General features: G+C 39.4%; 1 protein-coding gene and 1 long non-coding RNA gene across 5 annotated transcripts in view; one reads left to right on the forward strand and one right to left on the reverse strand.

Annotated features, from left to right (window-relative positions):
• Nucleotides 1-18,490, forward strand: part of ARHGAP15 (Rho GTPase activating protein 15) — a 317,669-nt gene that overhangs the window by 257,637 nt on the left and 41,542 nt on the right. For all 3 annotated transcript variants that reach the window (XM_021399416.1, XM_021399417.1, XM_021399415.1), the window contains exon 12: nucleotides 130-264. In XM_021399416.1, coding sequence (XP_021255091.1) covers nucleotides 130-264 — 135 coding nt within the window. The remainder of the gene's footprint in view (nucleotides 1-129; nucleotides 265-18,490) is intronic.
• Nucleotides 158-18,490, reverse strand: part of LOC110399939 — a 135,147-nt gene continuing 116,814 nt past the window's right edge. For both annotated transcript variants that reach the window (XR_002439478.1, XR_002439479.1), the window contains exons 5-8: nucleotides 3,546-3,606; nucleotides 1,341-1,416; nucleotides 368-420; nucleotides 158-289 (exon numbers count right to left, since the gene is read on the reverse strand). This is a non-coding gene — a long non-coding RNA (uncharacterized LOC110399939). The remainder of the gene's footprint in view (nucleotides 290-367; nucleotides 421-1,340; nucleotides 1,417-3,545; nucleotides 3,607-18,490) is intronic.

Below are 18,490 nucleotides of genomic sequence, written 5' to 3' on the forward strand. Positions count from 1 at the left end.
ACCAAACCTCTAGGTGCAGAAGGCTGTTAACGGTTGCTGATGATAGTAGGCAAACATTAACATAATAATTAGTGTCTTGTAATTGTTTCATTAAAACCAGTTGTTCCATTTCTCCTCGTGTTTTCCCAGAAGAGAAGCTGAATTTGGACGACAGCCAGTGGGAGGACATCCACGTTGTCACCGGAGCACTCAAGATGTTTTTCAGAGAGCTGCCTGAGCCGCTGTTCCCATACTGCTTCTTTGAACAGTTTGTGGAGGCGATAAGTAAGTACATCAGATACAGTAGGAGCTAGAGAAATAGCCTGTTATATAAAAATAATAATGAACTTAAAAATGGAAGAACAGAGGCATCGCAAATCTGGCTTACCTTCCGTGATCCATGATCCTGTCTTTTTGTTGTTTTTGCTTGCCTTTTGCCTCCTACAGCACGTAGTTATTTAGCCAGAGGAAAAAAAAAATAAATCAAATTATTGATCTATAAATTTCATAAATGCAGTTTAACTTCAGTGCCTGAAATGGTTTGGGAAAGGAATTAAAATGTGTATGTATTCAAAATATGTGAGGCTGATAATCCAAATATCCCCAAACACAAGAGAGAGACTAATAATTGTGAATCATGTTAGAAGGGGCTGTCTTTATGTTAATCGGAGCGAAATGCATGTGTTTTGTTTCACGAAGTTGCAGACTCTTGCCTTACAGTGATCACAAAAAGAATGCAGAAACGTTTGTGTTCTCATTTTCATATCTACATTTGTGTTTTTTTTCTTAAATTTAAGGCAGCAGGCAGCAAAGTATTGCCAAAGTTCAAGGCATTTATTTTGCTACATGGCTTTGGTTTGTGTGCTGCAAACCATCTCTGTATTTAATGTCTGCAGGTGCATTTTGTAAAACTGTAGCAGCTTGGAAAAACTTACCTCAAAAATAGAGTGATTTGGGGTTTTACTCTTCTTGAAAACTAGGGGCTGGGAGGAGATAGCTTAAGGGGGAAAAGCCCACTAGGAGCTTAATTAAAGGTCCGATAGAGAAAAATCTTCAGGAAAAACAACAACAAAAACAACAAGAATGTACTTAGAGATCTGTTTTCTGAATGATGGGCATGCATATTTGTCATTACTGTTAATGAGAGCTGTGTGCACACATGCGCAGCTGTCAGAGAGTATGAAGTCCTTAATGTACGGCTCACTTTGATTTTATATTCATAAGAGTCTTTAGTTCAACTAAAGCTTTTCAAGACCCAGTATCAGATATAATGAGGTTAAATGTATCTCACAGGATCCTTCCCTTCTTGGTTATAGAGAGAAGCAGTGCAGTTAAATATGCAAGGTAAGGAAATACATTACCTGGAAGTTTACTCTTGGCAGCTCACTTCTTTCGTCGAAGCACACGGAGAGTAGATGGAGAGGGATCTCTCTCCAGCTAAGAGAAGGGCAAAATAAGAAAGAGCTGCTTACTGCTCAGCTTCAGTTTCTGTGGTGTATTAGGACAGGATGCCCTTTTGAAGCACCACTGTTGAACATAACCTTCAGGTGGTTCTCCATCCCTTGCCTCTTTGGAAAGGAGAAGCGGTGCCCCTAGTGGATGTGGTCAGTACACGAGGCACATGAACAAGGTCTTTTCTTAAGCACATTGCTCTGCATTTATTATGTGTACTCTGCCTTTTTACTTTCTCTTCCGGATAATGCACCATCACACTGGTCTTCTGCAGCTAAAATAGCCTTCCTGCCCTCTTCTCATTCATTCTCATTGCCCTTTGAGGTACGCTTTGGCTCAGCCCAACGTTGTTGTATCCTGAAGACCGTCATCGTGACACCATGATCGTGCTATCTTCTGTTCTCACTCTTGTGCTAGCATTCAAGTCCAGGTGATGGGAAGTCTTTTGGAGGCCCAGTGGGAGGATTTTAATAGTAAAAAGAACAGGTAACTGATAATAGACTTGTGAAATGGACTTTGAAAGCATGTCAGGATGAGACTCATCCCTAAAGCATTAATATTCATGAGTGAGAAATTAACGTCCCTTTCTGCTTTTTGAACTGTTATTAATTCTTATTATGATTTTGAGAGCCATTATACACATTGATACACTAATGAACAGTCATTTATGGAGGGATTTTAAGACTGTTTGTTCCTAGGAAGAAAACGCTAGCACTCTAAGATATTCTTTGCACTATTTCAAATCCCTAATTCTTGTTGCTTTCTTTACGGCACATTAGGGTGATTTCTACCTAATCCAACTGTCTAATATAATCTACGATCTCCAATCAATCTTCTCTTTATTTGGCCTTTACTGCCACAGTATCTACAAATCCGTATTCTTACCATCTCTACTTAAAAACATCTATAAACAACAATTAGGTGTTTCCAGTGTTTTTTGAGCTCTTCTACATACTAATAGTCCCGAGGCAAAGTGAAAAATCTCTTGTCTTCAATATCATTTCTGTAGTAGTTGATTCTTTGGCTAGTTTGTGCTAATTGCTCTGCCTTAGCTGCTCAAAAATTTGTCTGTGCTGAACTGCTAGAAAATTTCCCTTCTGCTTCGGGATGTTGTAAGAAAGAGGCTATAGTGTCTCTGTCTTTTCTGTCCATTCATCCAGAATTGGTGTTATTAGCACCCAGTGTGTGGGCATGTAGTACAGTTAGAAAGAGCACTTACTATCAGAAAAAAAACGACCTGAAGACCTCAAGGAAAAGGTTAATTAGGACACATTCCCACAGTACTGTGATGATGACATCCTTGCTCCAGCACTGAGCACCCCTCTATCAGAGCCATTCCACTGGTGAGTAAGAGGAAGTTGTGTAAAAAACAACCTGTGGTTGGTAACAAGTTATCACTAACATTTCTTGGTGGCTTGTATGTTTAGTTTGAAGTCTCCAGAGGAACAAGTACGCAAGAGATGCCCCGGACTCTTTATGCTGAAGCTATTTTTAAGATTATGTGAAAAATTCCATAGCAAGCTTAGTATTACTTTTCCCGTTTGAGGCCATTTTAATTTATGTGCATAGGAACAAAATATTATAGTCCTGTGTATTAGGCGCAAAGTGCTTGCTCTCTACCTTCAATTTCCCTTACAAGTAAGTTTAGATACAGCCATAATGTTAGAACAATTTAGATATGACCAGAATATTAGGAGATAATTCAGGGCATTATAGAATCTCTGAATTTGGCTTGCCAGGCTGAAGCTGCTTAATTACTGTCCACGTAGCTTATATCAGAGAATTTATAAACGACAAATGGAAGGCCGCAAGACCTCTGACCTAATACTAATTTCGTTACTTAGGATTTGGAAAGCAAGTTTTTCAAGGACTTTGTCTGATATATTACTGGCAAGTCATTTTGTGGTATTTTGGATGAAATATGCACTTCTGAAGTGTGCCCAAATGCTGCTATGAAGTCAGGTTCAGCCACACTTAAATTACTTCGCACCGCAAATAGTTGTATTGATTTTCTGCAAGATCAACAGACGTGGTTCAACAGATTGTCTGCAAGTAAAATTGTACTTCATGTGAGTAAGGTGGTAGAAGTGCCAATAACTGAAACATTTACTCACCTTATTTGCAGAATTCAATCTGTATGTCCATGCAGACTTCTTACAGAATTTGTTTCCTGCACTGAAACAAAAAAAAAATGTACCCCCAGAAGCTGTTAAAAACATTAGCAGGTAAATGCGTTAATTGCTTATAAATATTTAGTTTAATTGAACAAATTTTATTGAAAAGTCTCAGGCAGAATGCATGGAAAAAAAATAAGAAATTTTGTCTACTATGATTTCCTCTCCAATTATGACCGATATCCATAGTATAAAATAAATGGGAAAATTCAACACTGGAAATATTCAAATGCTGACTAGTCATTACAGATCTCCTCAGCTGGAGAAAGCTGTATAGACAGTGCATCTGTCCAATTGCAGTTACAAAAATAAAAATAAAAAAAAATCTGATATTCCACAAAGGAAAATTCCACCAAGTTCCCAAAGCTGCAACATCTGTCTCTGGTTTGGAAGGGCTGAGTTCAGATCTTTGATTTTGTCTGCCACAGGTTGGAAACGTTACTACATTGGAAAGATTTTTTCAGTGAGGTTTAGTGATTATGCCTTCATTTTGATTCCTTATCTGTAATATGAATTTAATAGATATCACCTAAGTACTGTAGATAAATAGGTGATTTATCTTTTAAAGGGGACATGCACACAAAGTAAATGTAGGTATATGCTCTAAATAGAAATCTTTTTGCCAGAATGATGATTCTTCCATAGAGAGTTTTCTGAATGAAGGTATCTGTTACTGCTGTGCCCTTCCTACCTAAGGCAAATGAACACAGAAGTGAGAATAGTACAAATGGAGTGTTGCTAAATGTGACTTTCAGGCTTCCAAGTAGAACCCACAACTTAATAGGAGGTACCTCAGGTGCCAGTGTGAGGAACAGAAAACATGGTATCCATGTGAGCAACCAAGTCACTGGGGAAAAGAGCACCAGATCTACTTAGCTATCATGACTTAGGTCTTGCCAACACCCATAGGACAAGCCCTCCCCAGAAGCATTAGCAGAGAAATCCTCCAGCTCAGGAGCTCAAGATTTTCGGTCCTAGCAGAAAATGAAACATTTCTCTACAGAGGGAGCAGCAGAGATGTAGCCACCTACAGGTCTTACAAGGCCACAGTTGCAGCACCTTCAGGGTTAGGTGGCAGATAAAGAAGGTTTTCAGAATTATAATGGTAAAGTGCATAGAAACTACCAAATGCTTGTATTAGATACTCATATCATTTTTATTTTTTTCAAGATCTGTGGATTTTTTTGGTTGTTTTTTTTTTTTTTTTGGTTTCTCTGATGGACCATTAACACTTTTTTCAACTGATTTCACACATATCCTTTCGATATATCAATTAAAGTCTCTTGGTGAATGCTAAACAGAATTCACAATGTCATTCCTATCAATCCTATAATGTTTTGTGTTACCCTATTATATAGAGACTGAGTAAGATTATTATTCAGTATCTGACGTATGACAGAGTTTTATAACTCTTTGGGTTACTGAAAGAAGTTAGATATAACATTTGTTGCTGTTTCACTGGTATTAGATACTGGTCTTCATCAGTCTTGACCAACAAAGTCAATGAAGTCATGGTCTTACTAAACAGAGTAACATAACATAACAAAGGAATACATAACAAAGGAATAAACTCTTATTTCATTAGAGCAGCATACCGTTTTTTTAACCCACAAAAGCTAGCTATACTCTCAGGAGAAATCAGACCTCTTCATGTCAGCCCCTTTTCTTTATCTCCATGGAGGATGGCATCAGGAGAAAGGTTTACTCTCATCCCAGGCTCCAGTCTTGCTTCAGAAGGTTCTCCCCTCACACCTGCCGCATGCACAGCCTGAGGCAACGTGCTCCAGAAACTCATGTCTGTGTATGGAACAAACGCGATTCGATCTTCAGCAGGCCATAGCACAGTTAGCACTGAATAATGCAGCTGTCGTGTGGAGTTTGCTTGGAAGTAGTCCTCATCAAAATTGGGCAGAAAGATGTATCAGGAGGCAATCAGCAAATCTAGTCATCAATACATAATCATGATCAAAGAACAGAGCTGCATTGGTTGAAAACACACCATAGCCAGGACCTGTTCTGAACCACTATGCAGTGTTATGAAAATAGTAGCTGGGAAAAGGAAAGGAAGTAAATACATTCATTTATTCTGACAGTCATAACATCCTTATATCATCTTGGTGAAAAGTTACAAAAGATGTCTAAAGAAATTTTCAAAAGACATCTATAGAAGCCTTACTCGAGGCTTACAAAGAACAAGGCTCAAGGCCAACTCGTCTTGGAAAGACAAGTCAGCATATTGCACTGTAATAAATCCATGACAGTCTCTTAACATCATCACGTAATAGGTTCCTGAGAAACAAAATCTTATCAGTCTCTGGCATTATGCAAATTTCTGTCATAATCTCAATCTGTGGGCTTCGAGTTCTAATCAAACTGCCTTCAGCTTCGCAGTTGGCGAGCCTCCTATTGAAATTGTTTTCCTATCCTTCTTTTACTTGTCCAAGGAAGTTTTGGGGGTTGGCATGGCATCAGGAAGCCTCAATTTCATGTGAACATGGTGATTTGTAAACAAACCCAAGGTCACCACAATATATCTCACATAATAAGTCATATTAATACATCTTGGGTTGAATCTAAATATCAGAAGACAATAGAAGTCCAGAAACCAAATGCAAACAGAACAAAAAGTGCACAGTAAAAAGAAGTATCCAGAAGTTGAGACACAGTGCCGATTTCTTTAAAAAAAAAAAAAAAAAAAAAGAATGATTTTGTGGATAACGCATTTTCGGGGAAATATATTTCATTCATGGGAATATTTAAATATTCCCATTAAGAGAGATGCATAACCTGGCTACAAATATATTTCAGATGTGCCATCACGCTCATCACAGCTAGCGTATTCTAGCATGGTCTCCACTCATACTTGAGGCATAAAGAAAGCACACCTGCAATGAAGATGTAAATGGAGGCTGACGTACTTGTAACAGCAGCAGACGGGTAAGAAGAGAGGTTCATTCCAGGCTTTTTGTTCCCGAGATGTGTCAAGGAACAATATGCCCCAGTAACCTCCTGGCTCTCTATTGGTGACCTTCCATTCACAGTTGCAAACTGTTTCTACTCAGCAGCACTTTTAAATAGGTCTTTCCAGCTCTGAAAGCAACTGTTTTAGAATAGAGAATTGGAGGGCATGCCTATGAAAAGATTTGTGTTTTGAGGTGGAAAACTGCCCAAAGTAAAAGGTACAAAATAAGGGAGTAGAACATTATTTTATTTTTTATTCCCATGTAGATAGTTCTAAGTTATTTGAAAGAGAAAGAAAAGAAAATCTATGTATGAGCTGTGAAGAAGGCCCATGTAACTCCTATTCATAGATAACTGACCCTAGGCTGACTTTGTTGTCTGGTTGTTTTGTTTTTTCTTTAAACGTAAGAATCTACCTATAAAAGGTATATACTGTAATATTCACTAACCTTTTCCTTCTGCTAGCATGCAACTCTGTTGTGCTACAAAGATCATTTATGATAGTGTTCCAGTGACACCACCAAATCGATTTATTTACCTTTCGAGGAGGAGAACCTGAGTAACCTTACTGAAAGGGTTACATCAGTGATAAAAATTGCCTTAAAATTAAAGGAACTGAAAAAATGGCATCTTAAAAATATGGCAAAGGGTTTACAGTTCTCATCAAAGCAAATGAACAAATTTAAAAAGAATTTGTACTTGAATATTGCTGTCATGCAAAGTTTGCACAGCAGGGACATATTCTCTGCAATTTAATCTTTTTTGTTATTATAGTTATAATTTTTTTAGCATACTGGAAATTTTATTGCGGATGCCTGGCCTGTCTCTTAACTCATGCTAATTATATTCATAATTAAATGTTAAACAAGAATTGACTAGGCCAACTGGCTTGCACAGGTGTTAGTGGTATGAATGGTTTAATGCTTACACAATAAATTATTAGATCTGAATCTGTAGTTAATCTGCTCAGTGAGAACCTTTTGCAAGAACTTTGCTGTACATGGTAGATCCAGCACAGTGCTTTGAAGCCAATAGTTACAAACAGTACTTATTAGACAGCATTATCTCCAAACTGTGGCTTATCTTCAATAGCACAAGTGCTAACAAGGCTAAAAGATTTTTTTGGAGTTCTACCTGCCATGAGATAGGGATGCTCAGAGTATTAGTACTTCTTTGGATAACTGGAGGAGACTTTGGGTGCTTGGTGGAAATGTCATCTGGGAAGCAGTGTACCTCACTTCAATTAACAAAAAATAGTTGCTTATCTTTGTAAAAGATAGCCAGGTTCATCACTGAGGCTCCAAGACCTCTCTGTTGGCTTTACATCGACTGCCAGTTGATGGAGTGCAGAACCAAAAAATTGCAAATGGAAAAACACGTGAGTTTCTGTTTGCTCACCTTTAGCTTACTTTTGGGGCACAGAAGATTGTGTATTTGTGTAATATAAATTTGATCTATGGAAAGGACAGAAGCAAAAAGCAAGTCAGCTAGAGAGTTCATATATACATTAGCATAGGAGAGGCTCATATCGAAAACCAAGAGGGAAAGAACAGTGAAAGAGAAGACAAAGAGAAATTGAGAAATCCAAGCAATAGCACAGTTCAGGCAGAAAGGAGAAGAAAAAAAGAGAGAGAGAGAGAGAGAAGGAGCTATTTAGTAGCTGTGACAAGATCTCTGTAACCTGGAGCATTTGCGGGAGGCAGGGGGAGAAGAACTTCTCATGGAGGTTATCTGGAGCTCTTGACAAAGTGAGAATTGGCACTCTGGGTTTGAGGGGAAAAATGTTTCATCAGGCTTGTGAGTGAAGTTTCCACTCAGGGAAAGTAATAACAGGAGGAGAAACAGCCTATAATGCCCCAGTTACACAATTTCAGAAGTGCAAAAAGGAAGAAAAGAGGGGAGGGGAAAGTGGAAAGAGAAGACCAGGAGGGGAGAGAAAGGAGGCTTCCTAGAGCAAGAGAAGATGCTGAAAGTCATCACCTCCAGTGCTGTGTCTTCTTCCTCTCTCCACATGAGTTTTTGCTATCTAAAAGTTGCTTTGCTGTCGTCCTCAATTAGGACTAACACCACACACCTGTGTGCGCTGGCACAATGGCTCTCAACCAGCAGAGAAGCAGGCATGATCAAATCTTGATGGTAACTGAGTTGTTCCTTGGTCCTCATTACGTGAATATCTGAAGATTTGGCTAAAGAAAAGTGCATTTACCCTGCAATGGGAATAACTGCAAATGGTGTTTACTGTGATAACATATGGTGGGGCCATGGAAAATCTAAAAAATTAAATCTAAATCAGTCTAAATCAATCTAGAAATTTAAGCTGTATACATTTATACCTCTTAGTCCCTTGAAGGGACTGTTACCTCCCTTAGGGCTCTCCAGCACCAGCATGCTCTGACCACACTGCCCCAGTGCTGATATCAGAGTCTTCATTTGGGACATTTCTTCTCCAGACCGTGCAGCTTCCTGCGTTTTCAGGGTCTGGCAGGTAAAAAGAAGCCGTGAAACATGCCTTAATATGGACCATTTCCATACAGTTTACAAACTGTTATTTTATAATGATGAATATTGCTATATTCATAGCAGTGTGGCATCAGGGAAGGCTATTTGCAACTTTAGAGAAGGCTCCTGATAATGCATTAAGTGAACTAGAAGAAAATACCTCATTTTCACCTTTATGTTTAGGACCACAACAAATCCTACACAAAGTACAGAATCTTTGGGTACAAATCTTGTACAACTGGGTAATACAGACCTTCTCTAACTGCACATTTGCTACCTGAGAGCAGTAAGTGGTCAGAAAGGAGATACCACTGCTCATTCTCTCTGGAAATGTTATTCTACAAATGAGTGAAAACGGCTTAGAGAAGGAAATTCAATTAAATGTTCTAAAAATTCCACAGAGCAGGCAGGTACAGAATCAAGTCATTAATGGTCAAAATAATATCCTTCCAGTTTACCACAATAGCCAATAGCATGTATACAGTGTTGGAAAAGAAAAATGTCACGTTGATAAAAGGGTGTGTGACAAGACAAAATGATAAGACTAGCAAAGTAGCAATAGGACCATCTACAGAACTCTTCTTGATGACGGACGATGAGAGAGAAATGTTAAGTGTTAAAATCAGGCATGGGCTTTTCTCATTTCCACATCCCTGAAATCATGACCTTCATACAGCTTTGGCTTCCCAACCTCACCCGTATGGAGGAGCTGTGCCTACCATGGGAAATACAGCTGCAATTGAAAGACTCAGTGATGTCTAAATGCAAGGGTAGGCTTGCGTTCTTACCAAGGCTGGGCCAGAGTTCAAAGTTAATATGATTTATAATGTCTCTTGAGGGACACAAATTGTGAAAAAGTAGGACTGGAAAACTGGGTAATGTGGCTGCGGAAAAGCGTCTTTAGCAGCTGTACTCCACCAGCTGTACCAGATAACAGCTAAAAAGAAGGGTCAAGCAAAATAAGAAATAGTGTGGGAATGGAAGAGAGGAGAAGTGCTGCACAGCCTCCCCCGAAAATGGCATCAGGGAGTGTGCAGCACTGAAGCAACCTCATGCAGAATAACTTGGCGAACAAAACTTTCATCTTTAAGGAAGCTGCCTTAGATGCAGAAATATTTCTACAGTCCACTGCCCTGTGCTCTCAGTACAGGTATCGAATTTGAAATGCCCACAACTTAAAAATAAAATGCAATTTGTTTCACTTCCCGGAGAGTCAAACTGTTCCCTTTGACTCCCTTCTATATAAAATTCATTAGCCTGGTAACCCATTTGACTGAGGCGGAATTTTGTTACATTTTGGCCAAAGCACTAATGCCTTAATTGCCTGGGAAGGTAGTACATCACACAGATAATCTCACTAAGATCAGGAGCACAATCTAATTCACCGTCAGCTCTTGGGCTGACTCATTCACTGGTAAGCACTATTGAGTGATAGCGTTGCACCAGGAAAAAAAAAAAAAGCTCTTCATTGGGGTATACTTAGATGATTAGAAAAGCAAACTGCGTTATTGGTCAGTTGTTGAAAAAAAAGTAAGATGTGAAGATGGGACACTTAAAAAAATGTAACTGAGAAGCGGAGATCTGCTTAAGCTCTTGTGAAATACCTGGTGTTTGCAACTACAGTGCCAGGGAGGGGTAATGCACTGAGGTGACTGGGGCTAAAACCCAGTCTTGCTGCACTGTGCATCTTCCCCCACACTACTGTGGGTGTTACAGGAAGTAAAAGGGGCAGGGAGGAAGTGCCTGCACAGGGGGCAAATAAAGCAAATGTGAAAGCTGCAGTAATTTCTATTTTCTTTGGTTTGTTTTTTTTTTCTTTTCCTTTCTTTTCATTTTTCCTTTTTTCTCTTTTTTTCTTTCCCTTTTTTCTTTTTTCCATTTTTTTCTTTTTTCCCTTTTTTTCTTTCCATTTTTCTTTTTCCCCCAATTCGCCCTTTTTTCCTCTTTTTCCTCTTTTTCCTCTTTTTCCTTCTTTTCCTTCTTTTCCTTCTTTTCCTTCTTTTCCTTCTTTTCCTTCCTTTTTCCTTTTTCCTTTCTTTCTTCTTTTTCCTTTCTTCCTTCTTTTTCCTTTCCCTTTTATTCTTTTTCCAACAGGAGCAAACATAGAGAAGCAGGAAGGACTGCCTGGCAGGCAGGTTTATATACGCTTCTGCAGCTCCCACCCTAGGCTATCAAGTGCCACTTTTAGAACTGCCTCTCCCTTGACTCGTGTTTGATTTGCATCTGCATGTTCACATGCAGTCTGAACGAACCTGTGCTCTCTGCAGCTGAGTTCATTGCTTGTTTTTCTTTACAACACAGATCAGGGCACCTGATGAGCTGCATTCCTGCTTGCAAGCTGAATTGTATCAACATTTATTTTTTTTTTTTTCAGAAATAGCCCACTGTGTGGATACAAATCTTCTGAAAGGAAGTATCAAAACTGAGAGCACTTTATGAGATGTTACTAGAATTTGATCCAAGATACGTGTTTTGCTTTGAAGCTGTAGCTGTCCTTTAATTCAGATGGTATTTGTGAATCACTGCCTCAAAAAAGGGGTCTTTTGGCACATGCTTTAGGCTGATGACAGGCAAAATGAAGTAGATTCTGTCTCAGAAATCTCCAAAAATAATCTTAGGTTTGACATAACACACCATGTCATGAAGTGATATAAGCCACATAAGCACAAAGTAGGCTTTAAATTTAAAGGAGAATAATCCTATTTTAGATGGGATACTTTCCATCAATTTGGATAACAAATATCTGATGCAGAATATAGGCAGCAGGCTGTTAATGCTGAGATCCCTTAAAATCTACAGTTCCTGGTAGCTTTTAGTGACTGTGGCAGCCTGCTATCTCCCTCTGTTATCTGATAGTTTCTCAGACTATTCACACACGCACACACAAACAGCAAGCATGCACTAAAGATTTCTATCTGGAAATAAAGATCTGCATTTTACCATCTTTAACCCCTCAGCACTGGTGATCCTGAGTTCCCGATGCTTAAGGGTGATGCAAAATGCATTAATGCTTAGCACTGGGAAATCCCAACTCCTGGTGCCAAGAGGTTCATAAATATAGTAATGAAACCTCTTGACTCAAAGTGAGCACTATTTAACAGAACAAGCATGAACAGCCTGTAGGAGATTTTGCAGCTGGATTTGTTCCACTGTGTCAGAGCTGAACTTCCATGGTAGTAGTTTTAAAAACTGTGCAGGGCTGAAAAACAGACTTTAAAGAAACCAGACAGCAAAGAAAAAGTATATCTGTATGGAAGAGGGAAGTAACTATGGTGCTGTATCATGTACCAGAAAAATAGGCATTGAGAATCCCAAAGTGACAGATGTCAAGGTCTTTGGGAAGTGTCCACCAAGCTTTATTTTGCACATGTTCCTGAACAACTAAAACAAGGACTTTGTGTGATAATTTACTAGCAAATCAGTATCAATAAATCAGAATCATGTAAGCAGTCATGTTTATTATATCCTTGTTGCTTAATATTCATGATAGTAATTTATTTTTATAGTACAATTTCACTGTTATCTCCTCCAATGCCGTAACTTTGAGTCAAGCAAGCTGCAAAAGTAGAAGGTCAGGTAACCCTCTGAAGGCTGCAAAAGTTCATTCACTCTGTGGAATTTGCTTTGGTTTTCCTTTGAACATGCTTTAGTGGCTCCTTAAAATATTTATACTATGATTTCTAACATAGCATTATTTATTTAACAAATATCACTACAAAACAAGAGTTGCAAAGCAATGAATGGAAACCAACTCTGTAAAAGAGGAATCCAGAATTTCCAAATCTGCAGAATTGAAAATCGTTGAGGAATCTGGTGTGAATGTCCGTATATTAGCTGACATAAGGAAACACTTTTCAGAAATATGCCACACACTTATTTAAGCTTTCAAATACTTTGCAAAGCAAAAATTAGATTGAAATGAAGCTAACAATTTTTTCAATTAAAAATATTTTCTGTTAAAAACAGAAAATTGATCCCTGAGTCACCGAGGTGTTTTGCTGTGGAAGCAAATGCAAATTTCACTTTGGACACTTTCCACTTCAAGAGAAACACAAAGGAGCTGTAATCTAAGTAGAAATCAGGACCAACCATGTAGGACTTGTTAACCAGGTGGTCAACTGCAGAAACAGATGTTTTTTCTCACACGTAGTATGTGTAGAATACCGAAGACTGCAACTCCTGCCTACAAAAGCACCTTATTACTGACTCAGTAACACCTTCCTATCTGAAGATCTGGTTTTCAATAGTGCATTTTAGCAGTGCTCAACAGATTTAACTGAGGAACCCTTGTTTCTTCCTTTCGTGCACGTTTTAGTAGGTGGATTTTAGAGATGCCAGTTGACACCAGGACCAATATCTTTCTTTCAGTGCAGTCACTCTCATAAAGCGTCATTAGGTTTAATAAGAAACAGCATAAACTCAAAGATAGTGTCAGTGTCAAGACCTTCCACGTTGCCCATAAGTAGGAAATCAGTAGAGGAATTCTTTCTCTTCTTCGGCTTGTTTTTCTTAATATTTTCCTGCGTTGCTAATCTTCTTTGCCACGTCACCCTACACTGAGCTTATGTGGCAGAAGAAGCATTCAGTGCATGAAGCTTTTCTCATAAAGGCAGTCTATAACTATACAATAGGCTTACTGGTGTGTCCCTTTGTCTTCGTTTAAGGATGAGCATTTGATGAAGCTGTATTGGTTATTGCACATAATCAATTGTTTCCCATCTAGGAACATATTTTTCATTAGACAAGAGGTGAAGGCCACCAAAGAAAAAAAATCACTGCTGATGAGATGAACGAAGTATAAACCTACCTCATCACAAAGATAGCATCTAGAAATGCGCCAGGTTTATTTATGGCAAACAAAAAATATGACTGGGCTTCAAGAAATGAAGAAGATAAGCAGACATAGAAGACATTTTTATTCTAAGTGCAAACTATCATTAAATGTATTTAGATTTACATCCTGTAATTATTATGATTGTAGTAATTAATCAATCAGCTGATTAACATGTAGGGGCAGCAGGACACAGTGATCTTATCTTGAAGCTCGAATTAATTAATTATTCCTTACTCCACATTATTATTTTCTACTTGTGTATGTTTGCTCAAAGTGTCCCTATTGACAAAACATGTCTTATTTTTTTCTGTGTATTGAGTCAAGCACAGGAATGTACTGACGCAAATTTACTAACTTGCCATCAGAATTCCAAACTAATTAAAAGATTTTTAAAGCATTGCATAATTCTAAACTACTTGTTATATTCTAATTAGCCAGGTTCAATTAAATTGTTTTCAACATCTCTACTTAAGAGCTCTCATCTCTTTAAGTGGAGTCAAATTCAGCAGGCGCATATTGTTACAGTGATATAATTCTGTGTTTATTATGCCACCAGCCAGCGCAATCTTTCCATTTGGTGTATTTGTTTACTGTCTGTGGTAGCACGAGAATTTTCCACTTCCAACCTTGCTGTCAGGAGGTCTTCCTGAAATCCCACTATACTTGAATTTGCTTTATGCAAAAACATTGCTTGCAGCATCCTCTTGGTGCTGAGCATGTCCTCTGTCTCCTTGCAGTAGGGTTTGGGTCACTCTGATGTCACTAACACAACCCTCGCTGGCTCCAGAGGACACAGTCTTGTGTGCTAATGATTCTTTGCCATTTCTTTGGCATCATGAATCACAATTTAACTGAGCTTATTTAGCTCCTTGTCATCTAACCATGTTCGTCATTGCTTCTAACATAATATTCAAGCTTTATTTCTTTGGACTTAATTTTAACTTTTAAGGGATTGCCAGAGTACCCTGGCTGTTTTCACTTTCTTTGTCAGAATAACGGGCCCCAGAAGCAGACCTACCCTTTCTGCTATGCTACCTTAAGCACCATGGAATGACCATTCCCACCAAGCTCCCTCTGTGGATATAAGTCTTCATATAAGTCTTCCCAGTCCTATACTCTTTTATGGATTCTGTCTATTCTTGTCTTAAACATCATAAAGCATCTTTTCTTTTGGCTTTTGTGATTCCTTGTAGCTTGGGACTGAAACATCCCCCTGTGCTGTGATCCTCCTTATTTCCCATGTTGGTGCTTCCACCTAAGCATCTCAAAATGACAGCAAGTCTAACTGTGGAAGAAATGGCATAGCCTCCCATTCACCCTGCTTCTCGGGTAAGAGAGGGCCAGGGACTTCTTTCTACACTTCCCAAAAAGCAGCAGCTTTTGGGAAGCCTTCTCCAACTGCCTAACTCACTGCTCCTGTGCTGTTGGGCCCTTCTTCCTCCTCTTCCTTCTCCCCTGCCTCCCATTGTGCCCCTGTGCAAATACAGGCGATGCAGTCCTCTTCTCCACATGTGCTTTTTTTTTCTGCCTTTATCACCCTACCGCAGTGAGGCCACGTCCTGTTTCAGGCTGTTGGTCTCTACTACTATCTATATAATCAAAAGTAGATGCTAAAAAATCCAGCTGCCAGTTCTCTTGCTGAGCTCTGAGAAGTTCATATTCCAGCCTCTGAGCCGTTGTTTTGTTTTGTTTTGTTTTGTTTTGTTTTGTTTTGTTTTGTTTAAATGCTAGCATAGTAGATAGCAGTAATAGTAGTAGGTTTGGGAGCCCTAAATAGAAAGGGTAGGAGAAGCAGTTATCATCCAGCTTTTGCTTTGAAATGTAAACTTAGCAAAGCCTGAGCCTGGCTCTCCCTGATGAAATATACATATGGAAGTACAAAATGCCACTTTTTATCCATTTGTTTTCCTGACCATAACCACGTTTTCACACTGTCAGCATTTTCATTAGAAGCTCTTTTTGTCAGAGGTTTATAACGAGAATGTAAAGATTTGCTATGGGCTAAATCTCAATCCAAGAGCAAATGTTTATACCAATTCTGAAAACAATCAGCTTGCCCATTTGTAGTTATGCATGTGTTCATCATCTGTTACTGCTTGTCCAATGCTCTGCAACTTCTGGAAGGAAAAAGAGACATCTGGAGGAAAAAAAATCTATCCTGCAGATAGCATACTGTGTGTTCTTCTGAGTTATTGAATAAGGTACTACGTAAATGCAAGCTTTTCAGTTGATGCAAGTATTTTTTTGCTTAAACTTGTCAAATTTATTGCAGAGAATATTTTTACAAATGGCTTAAACCATTTGTGTGTTAGTTACATGGAAGCTACAGTAAAGTTTCACTGGAAATCATTCACCTGACAAACCGAGCCACTTTCACAATGCGAGACAAGATGAATTCTTTGAAAATTTTGAGGTTATCTTCTGGGCCTACAGGCTAGAGGGGTTTTCTACAGGGTCTGTCTACCACTTCTAGACTAGATGATATTAGTGGTCTTTTCCAACCTCAATGATACTATGATTCTGTGATTCTGCCGTGTGTCAGTCACTAAGTTGCGCTGTGTTCTGGGGATGAATTAAATTTAAGAGGTGATTTACAGCTGTTATCCTTCTCTGTGTTGGTTTGAGTAAGAAGGTATAGCCTCATAATGTATGCATGTGTATTAGCATAAAGGTAAATTTACACACATAACACAAGTCTCACGGCAGCCTAGCTTATACCCTAGAGCCACAGCACGCAGAAGGCAATGGGTGGGACGAGGTGTCACCATGTCTACGTCTTGCAGAGATGACAAGGTCACCTTGCCCAGGGGAGAGGCCCCAAGACAACTTCCATGGCAGAGCCATCCTGCACGTGGCTGTTCCCCGCAGCAGCCATTCCGAGCCCAGCTGCCGAGGCGATGCCGGCACAACCAGCCCAGCTGGGGCCACGCGTTGCTGCCAGCCCCAGCAATACCTCAAAGTTTTACCCAAAATATCACCCCTCCACGCAGATTTTCAGCCCTTATTAGAGCCTTGCAGCAGACCACAGTAAAAATTAATGGGGTAGCCCCCATCCAAGATGTGGGTACATTGCTGGCCACAGCAGGGTGCCGCAGTAGTGGGGCTGTGCTCGATCCTAAATGGCTGCAGTTAAAGCAGTTGGAAAAGTGTGTATAGACCATGCGAAGCCATTAGGGAATTTATTTTTCCTTTGGCAAATAATTCATGAACAGTTATAACGCGCTGACAAATCATTGTGCAAACAATGAAAAGAGTTTTTCAGGATGGTCATGAGCACACATCTGGTATGAATGTTCTCAGAAATACTCCTGCACGCTGGCATGCACGGCGCTTTTGTCTTCAGGAGGTTTCAACCCAAAGAAAACGCTCACCTGAATGGTTGTGAACATGCAGGCACATCAGCCTGCATGATGGGAAAAAAAAACCCGCAATATTCTTTTTTTTTCTTTTTTTTTTTTTTTGGCTTTATTCACACAGCTCTGCTGTCATTCAGGAGGCTTGAAGATCCTAATTAATTATGAGCTAATTAACTAAGCTTTGCAAAGTCACAGTGAGATCACCAGCATTAGTATAAATATTTCACAGTGAGTAAACTGAGGAACACGGACTGACTTGTGTAAATTAATTCCCAAAGCAAGCAGGGACAGCAGCTGCCCTCGCAGACCTGGTGTTCCCATTCCCTTTTGCTGTGTTTTTGCCTTCTGAGCTTCACATCTCCCTCTTAAGGGTTAAAACCAAAATTTCAAATCCTATATGAAATCTGTGCAGATACGTATTCTGCATAAATCTAGGCCACACAATTAATATACTTGTGTACATTTTCCCCATCTGCTGTATTGCTGACACATCCAGCTTGTGGGCCGGAACGGTTTAAGGAAGAAGGGGCCATCTCTGTGCAAGAGTTCAAGTGGAGCTGTGTGCTTTCCAGGGCACTACATGTAGAAATGAGCTGTGGGTACTTAGGAACTTTTCCTCAAAGAATGCCAGAATGCTGGATTGTGGGGAGGAGTATTTTAGGTTAGGGGTTTTTTTTGTTTTGTTTTTGTTTTTTTAATGAGGAATCAAGTTGGGTATTTAGTCAAGAAATAAGGAGTTAATGGTGTTTCCGTTTGAACCCTTTTATTCGTGTCACTTATTATAACGTGTGTACACAGCACTGATATAAATTTTCCATTAAAAAATGCATTCATATCAGGCCAAGGCCACCTCCAAATAGCACAGAAGTACTTTTAGGGACTGTGACCTGAGCGAAGCTGCCGGTTTCTGCTTTGTGATTCCCCTACCCTAGCTGTGTGCCTTCAGTGCGTTGCCCCACATAAGGAGGCTTTACTTGAAGGCAACATGCTGCAGAAGTAACATGGGAATGCATTGTCCAGAAGCACAGAGGCTTTCCTAAGAGCTTTATCGCGTGTTAGCAAACCGTGCAGCCTGTCCAGCGCAAGGCTGCCACTCTGTGCTCCCCTGATGCTCCCCCTACCTCTTCTACACAGGCAATCAAAGTGTGTTTTCCAGCAGGTTGGTTACATATCCTTGTGAGGAATGTTGGTCTTTTGTTGACGTTTTATGGTTGGATTTTTTTTTTTTTTTTTTT

The sequence above is a fragment of the Numida meleagris genome, chromosome 5, assembly GCF_002078875.1.
Source record: "Numida meleagris isolate 19003 breed g44 Domestic line chromosome 5, NumMel1.0, whole genome shotgun sequence".
NCBI classification, from domain to species: Eukaryota; Metazoa; Chordata; class Aves; order Galliformes; family Numididae; genus Numida; species Numida meleagris.